This window comes from Hibiscus syriacus, unplaced genomic scaffold (assembly GCF_006381635.1).
Source record: "Hibiscus syriacus cultivar Baekdansim isolate YM2019G1 unplaced genomic scaffold, ASM638163v2 tig00113725_pilon, whole genome shotgun sequence".
Lineage (NCBI taxonomy): Eukaryota > Viridiplantae > Streptophyta > Magnoliopsida > Malvales > Malvaceae > Hibiscus > Hibiscus syriacus.
In genome coordinates, this window is record NW_024063471.1 from 578,367 (window position 1) to 597,309 (window position 18,943).

Consider the following 18,943-nt stretch of genomic DNA (forward strand, 5'->3'; position numbering starts at 1 on the left):
ATCTTAAACCTCCAAATCCTATCTTTCATATGTAATTCAAGAGTTACATCAATAATTCAACATGTTTGAATTCCACTTTTAACACTTCGTATATCTTAACTAGATTGATGACAAGTCAAATTTAACTTTCAATTCTAGTTAAGAACTCTCTTCCAAGATTTCATTTAAGAACTTCAAATCTTAAATCTCTCCTAACTCCATTATCCTTTGATGTTAAGATAACTTAAGCTTTCCTTAAGCTTAGTTATCATCTAATAATCAAAACCCAATATTAAATTTAACAAGAAACTCAATAATCAGAAATCTTACCTTTGCTTTGGTTCACACGCACAAGGAAGAAAGAAGAAGAAAACTCTAGAATCCTTGGGTGTTTTCTCCCCTTCCACCCACGTGTATCCTTATATATATATACTTATCCTTTCTTTAATTATTTTTCCTTGCAATTACTCTTTTGTCCTTCTATTCCTTATTCCTTTCAATTCCATCCTACACAATAATTTACATGTAAATCTTTATACTATTCATTCATTTTATTCTAACCACTAAATTCTGAGACTTTACAATTTAGTCACTAACCCGTTATTGAGGATGTTACACTCTCGTTGAGGATCATCCATATGAGTATGAATTCGAGTAATTCAAGTCGACCCTTCAACTTCCTTTGTAATTGTAGATTTGGCAACCATTCTTCATAAATTGTTGGTGGCCAATAAGCATCATTTGGGAGATACTTAAACTCACAAATGTATATGTTGCGCATAGTATGCATGCTATAACAATCATCAACATACGAGTATGGATCAACATTAGCATGCAAACATGCAACAACAACGTGGACGCATAGGTATCTGATTGAGACATACTATTATCATTCTATGTGTAATACCGGTTTGTTTGTAGAGGTCGTTGATGTCGACCTTGCTCGTATGGTTGAGGATGCTGCTTCCAGCTCGAATATCCCACCAACTAAGAATAATGATGAAGAAACAAAGGTAGATGATGGAAACCCGGAAGCATGGTTCCAATTTGTACGTGAACACCAACAAGAAAAAAACATGGAGAATTGAATAACTTAATATTACTTATGATGAGTATACTGATTACGAGGATTAAAACAAGAAAAAAAATGTAGAATTGAACACCAATGCGTTAATTTTTTTGTTTATATCTTTTTAATGTAATGTTGTTTTTATATTACAAAATCTATTTAAGTGTTCAATCACATCATTTAATACTTTGAACTAAATAAAACCTCAAAACATTTAATATTTTAAACAAAATAAAACATCAAGATCGAACTCATCACGCCAAGGTAACGAGTTCCTTTTTTTAAAAAAAATGTATAATAGACTCAAAATATAAATATATATTATTTTAATAAACTCATCACATAAAGGTGTCGAGTTTCAATAAAAATAATTAAATATTGATACGTTGATTTAAAAATAATTTTTATTAAAACTCATCACGTCTAGGTGACGAAAAAAACATTATAACAAATACCGTAGATTCCAAAATAAACTCTAACCTACCTAATTAGGCTAAATAATTAAAATATTTACCTATTGAAAGAAAAACCCACCAAAGACCTATCTTTTGAGGCCACCGTTCACGTGTGTGCAGTAAAGGCCTGAGGAGCCTGCTCCCAAATTTTAGCAAATTAGCATTTGCCCACTCAAATATTTTAAAATTTCAATTTAATCCATTCAAAAATTTAAAATTATTATTAAGTTTTGAAAATTTTAAATATATTTAAAATCTTCTCTTATATATATATAAATATTTCATTAAATCTCAGAAATTTAAATTCTTTTATCCATATCTTTAAAAATTTTAAATTTTAAAAGTCCCACAAATTATAATGTATGATTCTTTAAGTGCATTACTGTTTACTTGTTTGCTTATTCTTGACTTAATAAGCACCTTGTCCTTGAGCTGCCCAAGTAAAATCATTATATATAAAAAAGTTATTTGATGTAGAATTAGGTCAACTTCAACTTAAGATATCGTCATGGGATCCTGGTTTGTTGATCCGTGAATTAGGATTTAGGTCGGTCCCATAATTTTTTTCTTAAGAAAAAGATTAAACAAGCCAAATTCTAACAAATTTTCATGTGGATGGGACTTAATCATGGTGATCCAAAACTTCAACCAGGCTTGACCTTAACCTAAAACAAAGCTAAACCAAGCTTAATCATGTGAATGAGTGACAAAATCTTCAATCATATTCAGCCTTTTATGCTCAGATGTTCAACCATATATACCAAGAAAAGATGGTTGCATTTGTTCTTAATCATGTGAATGAACTTTATTGGCCCGATGGATACAATAGTCATTATTGGTAGATAATACCTTTTTGACATTGATACTCCATGACAAATTATGGGAGGTTCCTTTCATTTGTTTTCTCGAGACTTTAAGTAGTAAATTATTAGTGGATGATGGGTTGGTAGCATTGCATCAAGTTACTTTTTCAGTATTTTTATATTGATCAATAAGAATTGAAATTTAATAATCATATTAGTTATATTTTTGTCAAATTGTAGTTTTGGTCCTTTTAGTATGTTTAAATTTAAGACTTAATATGCTTTAATCTTCATAATTTGTTTTCTATTTTTATATTGCTATTTGTTAATATAACAAATTAACGTCATAAACTATTTCGAATTAAATACAGATGTTAATGTTAGGTTAGCATGATGATTTTAAATGAGAAATTCTATGAAAAATTTTGTTCAAAATTTATTTTGATATAATTTTAAATTACACAAATATCTCTAAGTCATTATTATAGATACTATATACTTAACTCACGTCCTCTTGAATAATCATGTCAATCGAATTAATATTCGATTATTAGTTTAGGATAAAATTTTAACTTAAAGTGTTAGTATTGTTAATGATATGAACTAACTAAAAACATTTGTATTCTCAATTTCAGAAGAAGAAAAAAGGTTCTGAAGGATACAAAACACAAAGGAGGCTGCCTGAGCCCTAATGAATTGCTGGCTCATGTAAGTAGAAGAATAGAAGGTGGATTGAGCTTGGGGCTAGGGTAGGCTACTATTGTATTGCAGAGCAAAGGGCTTGAAAAAGAACCCAAAGAGCCGGAATGGTGCATATGGTGGGTAAAGTTGGTGTGGCTTACCTGTCCTTAACAGTTTCCAATGCAAGTCAGATTTGACAGTCATTTCTCCTTTTCACTATCCCCTTATTTTCAGCCTGTTTTGCCCCATATGACAAAGAAATTAAACTCAGGCTCAGCTAGTCTGTCTCCTTCGATTCCCACTATTCTCCTCTATTCCCTTTCCCTCTCAGTTATATTGTCCATTTGTTTTGTTTCCTCTTGTTATCAATTAGGTGGGGCTGCTCAACTTCTCTTTTGTCAGAGTTTTCCTACAAGTCCCTGACCAAAAAAAGCATTTACCTTCCCCACTCCCGATATGAGTTAATAGATTGGCACTCTTTGTTTATTTATATATACTTGGTTCTCTCTTCACTCACCCAAACATAAAACTTGTTCCAATATGAAGGCAATCACAGCTAAGAGCCCCTACGATTCTTCTTTCTCCTTCTCCAGGCGATATTTCAACTGGAAAAAGAAGGTCGAAGATGATGATGATGGCAACGATGAAGAAATCCTAACCTTCAGCTCCTCGTCTCATTTTTGTGATGAAGCCAAGGAAGCAGAGGAGCTTCGACCCGGTCAAGTTCCTTTAGCTTCAGCACCGAGAAAGAAAGTGGCAATCGTGTCGGTTTCTAAGCTTCGGTCGGCTCTGAGTGTGTTCGGGAAGAATCGTTCAGGTTTAGGCACTAAAGTCATAGGAACCATGTTCGGATACCGGCGTGATCACGTACATTTTGCGTTTCAAGAAGATGCAAAACAAAGTTCAGCGTTTTTAATCCAGCTCGCAACACCAACTAGTGTTTTAGTCAAGGAAATGGCTTCTGGGCTGGTTAGAATCACCTTGGAGTGTGAAAAGAAGATGGGGAAGAAAATGGTGAAGCTGCTGGACGAGCCTGTTTGGCGGACTTACATCAATGGCAAGAAATGTGGGTTCGCAACGAGGCGGCAGTGCGGCCCCGAGGAATGGAAATTGTTGAAAGCCGTGGAGCCTATTTCGATGGGCGCCGGTGTGCTGCCGGAAAGCTGCAAGGGGAATGGAGGTGGTTCGGAAGGCGAGGTGATGTACATGAGAGCCAGGTTCGAGAGGGTCGTAGGGTCTAAAGACTCGGAAGCCTTTTACATGATGAATCCCGATGGCTCCGGTGGCCCTGAACTCAGTGTTTATCTGATTAGAGTTTAGGGTCTTTTCTGTTTTGGTGCTCCAAGCTTTATATTTTGTTGTTAAGCGATGAAGAAGATGAACTTATAGTGGAGGACCTGGAGGTTTAGTTTGGCTTTCTCATAATAATGGAAATGGCGAAAATGGGTTATCATGTTTTTATATCGTTCTAATTCCAGTTTACTATATTAAATAAATCATTGGTAATGGCTAGAGTCCTGCTGCTCTCCTTCGTATAACTTTCGATTACATTCGTTTATTAAAACTTTGGCTCACATTTGTTTATTGAACAAAGTGAATATGAACAAAATTTATATATAATAAACGGACAAACACAAATACATGTTTATTTAATTCATATATGTTAATAGATAAGTTCATTGAAAGTTTGTTTATTGGCTTGTTTACTTGGTCCTCTTTTTTATTTTTATTTTTATTTATTACATTTTATATATTTGTTTAAGGCCGTATTTAATATACGATTGGGTTTATGCATGTTAAACAAATATGTTGAACGCTAAAAAAATTGAACACGAACACTTTAAAAACTAATACGAATATGAAACTAAAAATTTAGTCAAACACGAATCAAATGTAAACATCTTCAAAAGTAAATAAATAAACACATATAATCTTATTTGTTTAATATGTTTTTTTGGGGCAATTTTAATTTGATGGTGTTGTCGTGATAAACTTTGAAGTTGTTAATATCATGACACAGGGTACGTACTTTATCACTGTGCGTACTTCATATATAGGCATGTGTGTTAAATGCATTTGAAATTTATAGACTACTAGAAAATATATGAGAGTAGTAATTTTCATTCATAGCATGAGAGGAGCATGACTGTTTCTTTTATACAAGAGTACTTGATTCTAGAAAGCACTGTAACAAACTATCAATATTGATTTTCACGATGATGAGGGCTAACGTTACTTTGTGGATGACTCATCATGTAGCTGGCTCTGTATTCTAGAATAGTCTTCACATTCTTCCTGATGTTCTGTGGGTTGATCATAGTCATAACATTCTTTCACTTCTTCTGCAGTTTGATCGTTCTCAGCATGTATTTTTTCTCGGAATGAAACAAAGGAAGCTTTTGACAATGGTTTTGTAAGACCATCTGCAATTTGATGAATAGCAGGGACATAATTCACTTTGAGCTCATTGTTTGTCACCTTTCATGGACGAAGCGCATGTCAAGTTCAACATGTTTCGAATTGGCATAGAAAACAAGGTTCGCGCTCATGGCTATAGCGCTTGTGTTGTCACTCCATACCTCTAGAGTTGCTTCTTACCTTTCACTCATATCATGCAGCACTGTTTTCAACCATACAACTTCAAATATAGTGTCGGCGATGCTTCAATACTCAGATTCAGTGGTAGATCGAGCCACTGTTTTCTGTTTTCATGAACTCCATGAGACCAGGTTATTGCTGAGAAACACACATTGTCCTAAAATAGATTTCCGATCATCAGGACTACTCGCCCAATCGGCATTAACAAAGGCCACAAGTTTGGTTGTCGAGCTGTTCGCATGAAATACAAGGCCATAATTTATGGTGCCAGCAAGGTAACACAATATTCTTTTAACAACTACCCATTGTCATTCACAAGGGTTATGCATGTATTGAGCTACCGTATGTATGCTGAAAGCCACATATGGTCAGGTGTGGCTAAGGTATAATAAAGAACCCACGGTACTTCGAAACAATTGTCCATCGAGAATGCATGCCAAATTCTTTTGAAAGCTTGAGTGATAACACCATGGGGGTGGGAATTGGTCTAGCATGACTCATCCTTCTTCTTTCGAGCAGATCGCGAAGAAGCTATTATTGCCTTAGAACAAGCTTGTTATTATCTCTCGTAACTTCCATACTGAGAAAGTAACTCAAGGATCCGAGGTTCTTAAGAGAAAACCGTTGTCCTAATTGTTGTACAACGATTTCAATTGCATATGAAGAATATTCGTGTTATGGTTCGAGAGAAATAGAAGAGAATTCGATAATAAGGTAATAGGAAGAATGAGAGAATTGAGAGAAAAGAAATGTTTTCATTCATAACTTGAGGAAAATATGCCTCCATAGTCCAGTATTATTTAGTTACAAGGGCTAAACGAAAAATCTAAGGAATGACAGATGGTTGTCCTTTCTAACAGATTAGAACAAACTCAACTTATATTTTCTTCTCTTTTGTAGGTATTGGGCTTTTGGACTCGGACTGCTCCAACTCTTCTTGGACTGGTTTAGAATGCTCCACTTCAGATGGTAAGTAAATCATCTTCCCTTCACGTGCCTCAATCCCTAATTCCTCCTCTTCAATCCCTAACCCTTGACTCTCTCTTTCCCCAAATTCCTCTTCGTTTTCACGTCATTCTCCCTCGACTGTGACAATACCCGCCGCTGGAGACGATCCTTGTCCCTAAGGATCAAAGTTTGGAAACTGTCCTCTGAGAATGGTATAATCTTCCCAAGTATCACTTGTCTCGTTGAGGTTTGTCCATCGCACCAGTAATTGAGTAACATGTTTGTTTTGTCAATTCACGATTCTTCTTCCCAATATCTTATATGGCTCGATTCGAAACTGACCATCTTCATCCACTGCAGGAGGATCCCTTGGGGATATTACTGAATTCCCAACGTGTTTCTTCAAGAGACTCACATGAAAAACCGGATGTAAGCGTGTTGTCTTTGGTAAGTCTAAACGGTATGAGACCTCTCCAATTTTCTCCTTAATTTTGTAAGGTCCATAATACTTAGCTTCTAACTTCAAATTTTTTCGCAGGGCCAGGGAAGTTTGTCGATAAGGTTGCAATTTCAGGTAAACTTCATCCCTAACTGTAAATACCCTTTCTGATCTTTTCTTGTCTGCTTGATGTTTCATTTGATTGCATGCATTTTCTAACTATAATTTCACTAGTTGTCGAATATCTTCTCTACTACGCATTAGTTCATTGACAGACTGCACTTGTGTCTCTGTTTGCCATACCATTGTAGGAGGTTTGTAGCCATATAATGCTTGAAAGGGTGTAAGTTTTAGGGCAGTGTGATAGGTGTTATTATACCACCACTCTACATGAGGCAACCATTTAGCCCACTGCTTTGGTTGAAAAAACATAAGCCCCTTAGATATTGTTCCAGACACTGGTTAACTCTTTCTGTTTGGCCATCAGTCTCTAGATGGTAAGCAGTACTAAATAGGGTTTTAGTACCCAGTTGCTTCATTAGTTCTCTCCAGAAGAGACTAGTGAATGTCTTATCTCTGTCAGAAATAGCCATTTTAGGCTGGCCATTAAGCTTATAAACATTATCCAAATAAAGTTTAGCTACATCAGCTGCAGAGTAAGGATGTGACAATGCTAAAAAATGGTTGTATTTAGTAAACTTGTCAACTACCACCAAAATGCAATTTTTTTTCTCAATGATGTAGGTAAACCCTCTATAAAGTCCATAGTAATTACCTCCCAAGCCTATTGAGGAATAGGTAGTGGTTATAACAGTCATGGTTTAGCAATATGCTCCACTTTAGTCTGTTGACACACTGTACATGACCTTACATAAGTTGCTGCCATAGCTTTAAGCATGGGCCAATAGAAATAAGCTCTAATCCTTTGATAGGTGGCATGGATTCCTGAATAACCTCCATGAGGTGAATCATGCATGGTTTGAAGGATCTATATTATTAGAGCCCTAACAGTACCAATATAGACCCTATTCTTAAATCTAAGAATACCCTTAGGGTGTGTTTGGTTCACGGAATGTAAGATTACTAGTGGGAATGTAAGATTACCAGGGAATAGGATTACTGGGAATGTTGTATTTTGTGTTTGGTTGACTTAGCAGGAATGTAAGATTACCGTGTTTGGTTAATGGAATAAAAGATTATTGGAATATATATTTGACCAAATTGTCCTTATTATATATTTGTATAATATTACAAGTTGGAAAATATTTATATATTTTCTTTAAAAATTTAAATTTATAATATTTATATAATTTTTTTACAAAATTAAAAATATAAAAAAAGGTTTAATGAAAGGGTAAAATTTTATTTTAACCCCTGAACTTTATATAAAATTTAATTATAGATTTTTTTTGTAAATCTAAAATAATTTAAGGATAAATTTGTAATTTAACCTTCATAGAATTTTTATTATTCAATGACAGAAGAATGATATTTTTGAAAAAAAAAAAAAAATTTAAGGGCATTTTAGTCCAAAACACCGGTAATCCAACACCTAAGGAAATGGAGGTAATGACATTCCCGGTAATATACCCCAAAAATCCACTATTGGTAATCTTATATTACTGGGAATGAGATTCCCGGGCTAACCAAACGGGGGAATGTGGATTCCATTCCCATGGGAATCCCACATTCCCCCATCCAAACATCCCCTTAGAATATTTCCACTTAGGATCAACATTGGGATTAACAATTAATATATAAATCCATTCAATAGCCATTAGATCCTCCTTATAACTTCCCTCAACTTTCTAAACCCAACTAGGAATGACCAAGGTAGTTCCCATAGGAAAACATTGACCTTGATCTTCCCACTGTCTAGATAAGGCATCAACAACTACATTTGACTTGCCTTTCCTGTATTGAATAGTGTAATCCAATCCCAATAGTTTAGTCAATCCTTTCTTTTGAATTGCAGTAGTTAATTTATGCTCTAATAGGTACTTTAGAGGTTCATGGTCTGTTTTGATAACAAAAGGATTGCTCTCTAAGTAATGTCTCCACTTAGAGACTGCTAAGAGAATAGCAAGATACTCTCTTTCATAAATGGAGAGGGAAACATGTATGAGACTAAGAGCCTTACTAAGATAGGCAATAGGTCTACCATCCTGAGATAATACAACACCAACGCCCCCTGAACTGGTATCTGTTTCCAAATAAAAACTCTTATCAAAATCTGGTAAAACTAAAACAGGGGCATCACACATAGCTTGTTTCAAGTTTTCAAAAGCAGTTAAAGCTTAAGTGTTCCACTTAAAACTGTCTTTCTTAAGCATCTGTGTCAAGGGTTTACTTATTGTTCCATAATCTTTTATAAACCTTCTATAGTATCCTGTTAATCCCAAAAACCCACGCAAAGATTTAGGCACAAGCCAGTTCCTCATAGTTGCCACCTTGTTAGGATCAGTAGATACTCCAACAACTGAAATAATATGGCCCAAATATTCTACTTGAGTCTGTCCAAAGAAATATTTGGACAACTTGGCAAATAACTGATTATTTTGCAGGACTTCTAAAACCAGTTGTAAATGAGTAATATGATCTGTCATAGAGGTACTGTAAACTATGATATCATCAAAAAACACCAAGACAAATTTTCTGAGGAATGAACTAAACAATTCATTCATTAGAGCTTGAAATGTAGCAGGGGCATTAGTGAGACCAAAAGACATTACCTTAAATTCATAATGGCCCTGATGAGTTCTGAATGTTGTCTTGTATATATCCTCAGTCTTAATCCTGATTTGCCAATAACCAGACCTTAAATCAATCTTTAAAAATAGATTGCTCCATGTAGTTCATCAAGTAGATCCTCCACAACAGGAATGGGAAATTTATCCTTCATTGTCATACTGTTTAGCTTACTGTAATATACACAAAACCTCCAAGTACCATCTTTCTTTTTGATTAAGAGACATGGATAAGCAAATGGACTTTTACTAGGTTGAATAATAGAGGAGGAGAGCATGTTAGCAATATGTTTTTCCACTTCAACTTTCTGATTATGGGGAAACTTGTAAGGTCTTAAATTAATAGGAATAGACTCAGGTTTGAGAGGAATAACATGGTCATGGTTCCTTGTAGGTGGTAGACCTGTAGGCTCAGCAAAAATAAAGTTATATCTTTCTAAGAGAGGTTGGAGAGCTGCAGGAATAGGCTTTGAACCCTCAGACATATTCAACAATACCACATGTCCCAAAATAGCTGAATCTGAGGCTGTCATCTTCAATAGTGTAGTCCATGAAATTTGCTACAAAAAATTAGATGGTTGTTGTCCCTGTATAATAATATTTTCACCATGATGTTCAAAACTCATTGTCATTTGATTGAAGTCCATCAAAATTGGACTGAATAATTTCATCCAATCAATACCTAACACCATATCACTGCCACCAGTTTAAGGAGTCTAAAATCATGTATAAAAGAATGTCCTTGCATATGCCACTCTACCTTATTACATCTTGATGAACGGTAGAGTTGCTGACTATTAGCTATTGTAATAGCCAAAGGGTAAGGGGTAAGCACTTGAATGCCAGCATCAACCCATTGTGGTGTTAGAAAACTGTGAGTACTACCACTGTCAATCAGAATGTTTAATGGCATGCCTTGAAATGTTCCCTGAATCCTTAATGTATTATGGCTAATGCAGCAGTAATAACATTCATAGATATTTCTAGGCTCTCATTTTCTTTCAACATTTGCTGATCTGATTCAATAAGTAAAGTTTATGTAGGTATAACAGGCTCCTCAATCATCATATTTAAATTCCTTACCTTACACTGATGCCCTGGAAGAAATTTCTCTCCACACTTAAAACAGAGGTTATTTTGTCTTCTATAGTCTATAAGGTTCTTTTTAGGGTTTGGTAATACTGTGGTCTTAGAAGGTATTGGCAGTGAATTTTCCTTAGAATTAGTAATGAGGTTTGGGTATGGTGGGTTTTTAAAAGAAGGCCTCAATCTTTTTTTTTCAAACTCAACAGATAATTTATAAAGTTTAGCTTGTTTGCATGCTTCAGACAAGTTTTTAGGATAGAGCCTTAACCTTGTGTTTAATATCTTCCCTGAGTCCACTGATAAAAAGTGATACAAAGAAATCCTCATTTAAGGTAGGATTTTGTAATAACATATGATGTTGTATCTCTTCAAATCTTTCTTGATAATCCTCAACAGACCCCTTCTGAGTTAACTTAGTGAATTCCTCTACTATATCAGAAAAAGACATGTCACTGAATCTGTGACAAATATATGCTTCAAATTCATGTCATGTCACATGGTGTTTCTGCATGATGTAGCCATCAAACCAAATTTCTACTTTTCCAGTTAGATATATAGTGGTTACTTCCACTCTCTGATCTGTAGGAACACTACAAAGAGAAATATTTAAGGCATTTCTGAAGCCACCCTTAGGATTGACCCCTTCTAAAAATATCAGTTGAATTTTAGGTCGATGTCACATAGACCCTGAACTAATAAAGAAACCCCCTGGGCCTCTTCTTTCTACTTCAGAACCCAACAAAATAAGTCTAGATTCATTGTTTTCACCCACTTGATTCTCATGTTTAGAACAATTTTTAGGGGCTAAACAAACATTAGGTTTAGCTTTTAAAATCCCAGGTTCGTCAGTTTTGTAAGTAAATCTTGTTTTATCATTCACTAAAGTAACCAAAACAGGGTTCTTCCCTTCATTTTTAAAGGTATTAGGAGTTTGTACCTATTCACCAGCAGAATTTTCTTGCTCACCATTTCTGTCTGTTAAGATCTTTAACAGCTCCTCAACATAACCTTGATTAGTAGACATCCTTGATTCCAATGCAGTAATTTGATTTTCTAAGTTTCCCACCATTTAGGTGGATTAGTTTTTTCTTGGCCTTGTTTCACCAACGCAACTAAATCTTCAATATGTTTTTGTAGCGCAGAGAAATCAGCTTCAACCATAAGTCTAGATTCATTGTTTTCACCCACTTGATTCTCATGTTTATAACAATTTTAGGGCTAAACAAACATCAGGTTTAGCTTTTAAAATCCAGGTTCATCAGTTTTGTAAGTAAATATGGATTTGTCATTCATTACAATAACCAAAACAGGGTTCTTCCATTTATTTTTAGAGGTATTAGGAGTTTGTACATGTTCACCAGCAGAATTTTCTTGCTCACCATTCTGTCTGTTAAGATCTTTAACAGCTCCTCAACATAACCTTGATTAGTAGACATCCTTGATTCCAATACAGTAATTCGATTTTCTTAAATTTCCCACCATTTTGGTGGATTAGTTTTTTATTGGCCTTGTTTCACCAACGCAACTAAATCTTCAATCTGTTTTTGTAGCGTAGAGAAATCAGCTTCAGTCATATTCTGGTTCTTTTTGGCATACCCACTGAAACTTGCCAGGAATTGAGGCTCTGATACTAATTGTTATAGTTCGAGAGAAATAGAAAAGAATTTGAGAATAAGGTAATAGGAAGAAGGAGAGAATTCAGAGAAAAGAAATGCTTTCATTCATAGCTTGAGGAAAATATGCCTCCATAGTCCAATATTATATAGTTACAAGGGCTAAACGAAAAATCTAAGGAATGCCAGTTGGCTGTCCTTTCTAACAGATTATAATAAACTCAGCTTATCCTTTTTTCTCTTTTGCAGGTATTGGGCCTTTGGACTCGGGCTACTCCAACTCTTCCTGGAACGGTTTATCTTGCTTCACTTCAGATGGTAAGTAAATCATCTTCCCTTCACGTGCCTCAATCCCCAATTCCTCCTCTTCAATTCCTAACCCTTGACTCCCTCTTTCCCCCAAATTCCTCTTCATTTTCACGTCCTTCTCCCCCGACTGTGGCACTCCGGTGAGGACTATGTCGTCAACATAAACAAGCATGAAGATACGCTCCCATTCTTAAACCGAACAATGACATCTGCAGCTGTGTCTTAAAACCTAAGCTGGTCAAGAAATGTCTTAATTTGGCGTACCATATTTTTGGTGCCTGGTTGAGGCCATAGATGGCTTTTCATAACCCACAAACCAATATACTTCCAGTAGGCCCCATTGTTCAAAGCCTGGTGGTTGTGTCATAAAAACCTTTATTGTAGTTCGCCATTTAAAAATACATTATTCGCGTCCACATGACGCAGTGGCCAACTATGAGAGAACCACACAAATAACAATATTGATAGTGGATGTTTTAACCACAAGGCTGAATGTATCCAAAAAATCACAGCCTGGTGTTTGTGAAAATTCTCGGGCAACTAATCTGGCCTTGTGACGCACCACAATTCCATTAGCATTGTGTTTAACCTTGAACAACCATTTGCAATCCACTGACACTGGATCAGCAGGTAATGGTTCAAGTATCCCAGTTTCATTACGAATAAGAGCATTATACTCGTCGACGACCGCTTGTTTCCAAAGAGGTGTTTCAAAAGCTTGAAATACCGTTTTTGGCACACTAAGGTCAGTATGAGTTGTGGAGATAGTAACAAAGGTCCTGGGTTTAAAAATCCCAGCTTTACTCCTTGTTGACATTGAATAGATATTACGAGTATGACTTGCTTCCTCATGAACTATAGGAGGTGTTCGTAGCATGCTTAGTGATATTTCTGCAACGACATGTGAACCAAGAGCTGCACTGGATTCATCAGATATAGGATCATCCTGAGGTGCAGAAAGAGGAACGGTAAGAGTTTGAGTTGAATGTTCATTACTCACTGAAGTCAAGACAGGAGTGCCTAGCGCTCTAGATGAAGTGCTAGTCGTCTCCATTACACACCAGTAGTTTGTTGAGTATTACCCACCCGAGCAGCACCTGGAATTATCAATAAAGAACTAACAGACTGACTTGGTATGGGTCGAGCACCATTTCTAACATCCTCCTTGTTAACATAAGGACAGACTTCCTCATCAAAAATCACATGCCGAGAAAGATACATTCTGCCATCTTTCGCCAAAAAATGATAGCCTCGATGCAGTAAGCTATACCAAATAAACGCAAGGTTCAGACTTGAAAGTTAGCTTATGCGATTGAAACGGACGAGTGTAAGGGAAAACAGTGGCACCCAAAAACACGTAGGTGAGTGTACGAGGGCTTATTCCCAAACAGACGCTCAAAAGGTGAGAGACCATCTAAAACAGAAGACGGCAATCGATTTATTAGGTGAACGACTGTAACGGCTGCATATGGCCAAAACTTAAACGGTAGAGAGGCTCGAGCTAGCAATGTAAGAGCCATTTCGATCACATGTCATGCTTTCGCTCAACCACACCATTTTGTTGAGAAGTGCGAGGACATGTAATCCTACGTTGAATACCTGCTTGAGAAAGAATGGGAGCAAACGATCGATATTCGCCCCCTCCATCACTTTGCAAAACAAGGATTTTAGAACCAAATTGTGTAGACCATCTGATTGAACACTTGAAAACACTGCAAGGCTCGACTCTTTTCTTTTAGAAGGTACAACCATGTAAGGCGAGAATACGCATCAACAAAGGAAAAGCAGTATTTGAACCCATTCGATGGAGTGTGAGTAGGACCCCATAAATCGGTAAAATTCAATTGAAAAGGCTGAGTGACACAATCAATGATTTCGTGAATGGTAATGCAACCTTTGCCCATTTGACAAGCAAAACACAAGGAAGGAGGCATTTTATTCAAAGCATGAAAAGAAACTTCATTACAACTATTTCTTAACTGAACGAAATATTGTGAGATGGGTGACCAAGACGGTCATGCCAAACACGATAATCAACGCCTATTCCATTCGAAACATAAGCTGCTGAAACAGAACCATCTTTGACTACTCCTGTGGAATTAAACTCGTATAAGCCTCCAACCTCCTTTCCTCTCAATAAGACTGCACCAGAAACTTCATCTCTCACGACACAGCTATCGGCATGAAACTCCAAATATACTCGGTTGTCTCTAGCTAACTTTGACACCGAAACAAGGTTCTTTGTTATGCTTGGCACATGTAGCAAATCATTTAAACTCAAAGAACGAGAAGCAGTTTGTAACGAAGAACATACAATCTTACCAAGACCATTGTAGTCTGAACCATCAGTAATAGTAGTGTCATTGGCAGTGACATGGTTAGTGGCTCCAGAATCGACAAACCAAGTACTTGTCTCACCACGATTCTTTGAAACATTAGAACCTCCTTGTCCATGACTAGTAGCATTTCAAAAAAAAAGAACAACTTGATGCAAACACCCACAAGGATGAGAATCTGAATAGAGACAAACATTGGCGGAAGAAGATGAAGTACGCACTCGATCATTGTTTCCTTGAGCAGAAACGCCAGGGAAACTTTTGTCGAACCAATACTAACATCGATCGACCAAATGTCCCATTTTTCCACATAACTAACACTGAAGCTTGCTTCGACCTCGTCTATATCCGAAAAACTTGACCCAAACCCGATTATCCGAATCGATTTACCTAACTCAATACCCAATATTAACCCGAATATGATAATCAAATTTGATCTGATACCCTATTCAAAATTTAGCGAAACTGAAATCAACCATAACTAAAATTAACCCGAACCAAAAGCAACCTGAACCGAAATTAAACCGAACCGAAAACAACTTGAACCAAAATTAACCCGAATCGAAGGAAATCTGAATCGAATTTTACCCCGATCTAAAAGCAACCCAAACCGAATTTAACCCGACCCGAAAGCAACCTGAACATATTGAAATTGATAAAAGCTACTAAACTATAAAAGTTATTTTTAATAATAAATTAATTTAAATAAAATTGATAATTTGTTAAAATGTTAGATTTATAATAAAATAATAGAAAATTTAAGAGAAATATAAAAGTAAGAATCTAATTGTAATATTAAAAACAATAATAAATAAAGTTTACTTATCTTATAAAAAAATATTAGATTTATAATAAAAATAATAGAAAACAACTAAAACAAAGGAAAAATATTAGATTTATAATAAAAATAATATAAAGTTTACTTATGTTATAACTAAAACTTAACAAATAAAATTATGTATTATTTTTTAAAATTTAATCAAAATATTAAATTTATACTTGGGAATAAAAATTTTAATGAAAAATTATTTTTTTTATAAAAAATCACATTATAAACTTTTCATACAATATCAATATAATATTTTGATAACAAATTCTAACACGTATTATAGAATCGTATTTGTGTCAAACTATCGATTGACCATCTCCAAATAATGGTTTAATTCAAAAAATTGAACGATTGAGAACCAAAATTAAACATAAATGATAAAATTAACAAATAAGAAGACATATTTTTACAAGTATATATCAATTATTCTATATATATACTTGATTTTTATTAGACTCATAACTAATTCAACCCGAATTGATTTGATTTAAATGTTAACCTAAACTGAAAAATCAGTCGATCCCATATTGATCCGACCCGAAATCTAACCGATCTGGTAACAATCGATCTAGTATTGACTTGACCTAATATTAATCCGATCCAAAAATCAATCGATCCGATATTTGATCCGAACCGGAAAACAACGGATCCAATAATCTCCCGACCCGATCCGATTCACCGAACATCCGAATTAGATCGAACCGATTCAAACAAATTAAATCGAATTTAATTTAGACCAAAATTACCATATCCAAACCCAATCCGTATGACCCGTTTGCCGCCTCTAACCACAGATACGACCTTCATTAAAGTTCTGAACGCGACTCGGTTGCGAAACCAAACCATGGTCTCTATTATCCCCGTGATTAGATTCTGACGATTTTAGAGACATACTAGCAAGATTGGCACTCATATGCACAGCATCAGTGTGCTCAAAGCTTTTCTGCTGAATTTCAGCATCCACTAGAACAGAGATAACACCTTCTGCGGTTAAATGGCTCACGACTGGCAGTGATGACAGCGATGAAAGGCCAATATTCTGAAGGTAAGCCGTTGAGGATGGTAGCTATTCGTTCAAACTCTAAGATGGGACTGCCGCACGCTGCTAGGGCATCACAAATTTTTTTTTACTTGAGAGATGTAAGGTCTCATTCCAAGCTTCCCTTTCTTGACCATTTTGAGTTTATAATGAAGGTTCATTAGTGTTGTCGTGGACTTGCTTGCAAAGAATATGGTCATGGTTTGCCAAACTTCAGCAGCAGTTTCGACACCAACAAAGTGCGGAAGTAAATATGAACTGATGGTGGAAAGAAGCCAGGACGCCAATGCACTGTCCTGAGCCATATAGACCTCATAGTCTTCATTTTCAACAGCCAGTCCATCAGCTCCAATAACAGTAGCAGCCGGTGGTTGAAGAACTTCAATTAGAAGCTTTTCCAAGCGGTGGCTCCTTACTGCCAACAGAATTTACTGCTTCCACAGTAGGAAGTTAATCTCATCAAAGACAACACTTATCTTCTTATTGGTGAAGACCTTACCACTAAGATAATCGGACGATCCACCTGAACTGGAATCGCCAGAAGCAACTGCTCCACCAACCATAACAAGGAGCAAAGGAAAAATAAAAACTAAGCTGCCACAAATCCCCGAACGCCGGTGACTGATACCATATTAAGAGTACTAAAAATATATATGAGAATAGTAATTTTCATTCATAGCATGAGAGGAGTATGATTGGTTCTTTTATACAAGAGTACGTGATTCTAGAAAGCACTGTAACAAACTAACAAGCTGATGAGGGCTAACGTCACTTTGTGAATGACTCGTCATGTAGCTAGCTCTGTATTCTAGAATAGTCTCCACAAAATTTAAAAGCAGAAGAGGGGCAAAGCAGAGCCAAAAATATATGGGGATTCTGGAATGGTCAAATAAGACGGTGTTGTTGATTTGATATTTGGAGTAGCTGTTTTCATAAAGAATGTGAGCATCATGTTTTTTGGTATATGCTCCAATACTTGATTGTGTAGGTACCACTGCATGGAGTTTGGTGCATTCATTTCTGTTAATGGTGGTTATGTAAAACCATTTTGGTTCACGTGCCCCAACCCCAAGGTATAAATGCATAATGCTTCTTCATCAAAGTGAATAAAAATAACTCAGAGTATGATTAGAGTTCTAATATTTCCAAACTGCTCTAAACCATCTCAAAACGACATCATTTTAAAAAGACTATTCAGACCCAAAACAGTATCGTTTTAGACTTCAAATTTGATCTTGGACTTGCACCTGGCTCGTATCTACCGTCAGGATCCACAAATTTTCGAGCCTTTAAAGTAAATTTTATTTTCAGCCTCTCAACTCTGTATATATTGTAATTTGATCCATTTTTAATACAATTTAATTTCATTTTAGCTCTTTAATTTTGTTTTCTTTTAGTTTAGTCCTCTTTTACATATTATTGCCTTTGGACACTTGTAAGTCCTATTTTTTTTTTTGCAATTTAGTCCTAACATATTAATTAATTAGTCAATTTATTTAACTATTTTAGCATTGTTTGTTTACCTATTTATTTATTTTATGTATTATAGTAATATTTATTATAATAATTATAACTAATATTTTTAATGTTTCATTCATTTAAAAACAATCGAGGTAATATGTTCTTTTGAAGGTATCAATTTTGGATATCATGAGGGTGTTCTAGCCTTCTCCATACACAACTAAATCTTGAGCATGGTTTTGATTTTGTATTTAGACGAAAGCCTATTTTGAAGGTATTCAGTCATGCCTAACTCAAAACGATCGTTGGTGACTTTATCTCTTGATGAACATTTCACAGACTCAACAAATTCAAACCATCAAATAATGAGTTGGATAGTTTAATAACTCCGCTGAGAACATTTAAAGAGTCAGATCATAATTAAAGGAAAATATTGTCTTGAAAAAGGAATATGGCCCTGGAAGTAAAATGTTTCCGTAACCAATATTACGAAGGTTGTTTTACCATGGCTAATTGTAGTATTAACGCCCTTTGTGAACATATGTGCATGT

At 35.5% G+C, this 18,943-nt stretch overlaps 1 protein-coding gene across 1 annotated transcript; it reads left to right on the top strand.

Annotated features, from left to right (window-relative positions):
* The first annotated feature begins 3,504 nt into the window (after positions 1-3,504).
* On the top strand, positions 3,505-4,369 carry LOC120187467 (protein MIZU-KUSSEI 1-like). Its single transcript, XM_039191173.1, has one exon. It carries the CDS (start codon positions 3,528-3,530, stop codon positions 4,305-4,307), a length of 780 nt encoding a protein of 259 aa, XP_039047104.1. The 5' UTR covers positions 3,505-3,527; the 3' UTR covers positions 4,308-4,369.
* The last annotated feature ends 14,574 nt before the right edge of the window (positions 4,370-18,943 follow it).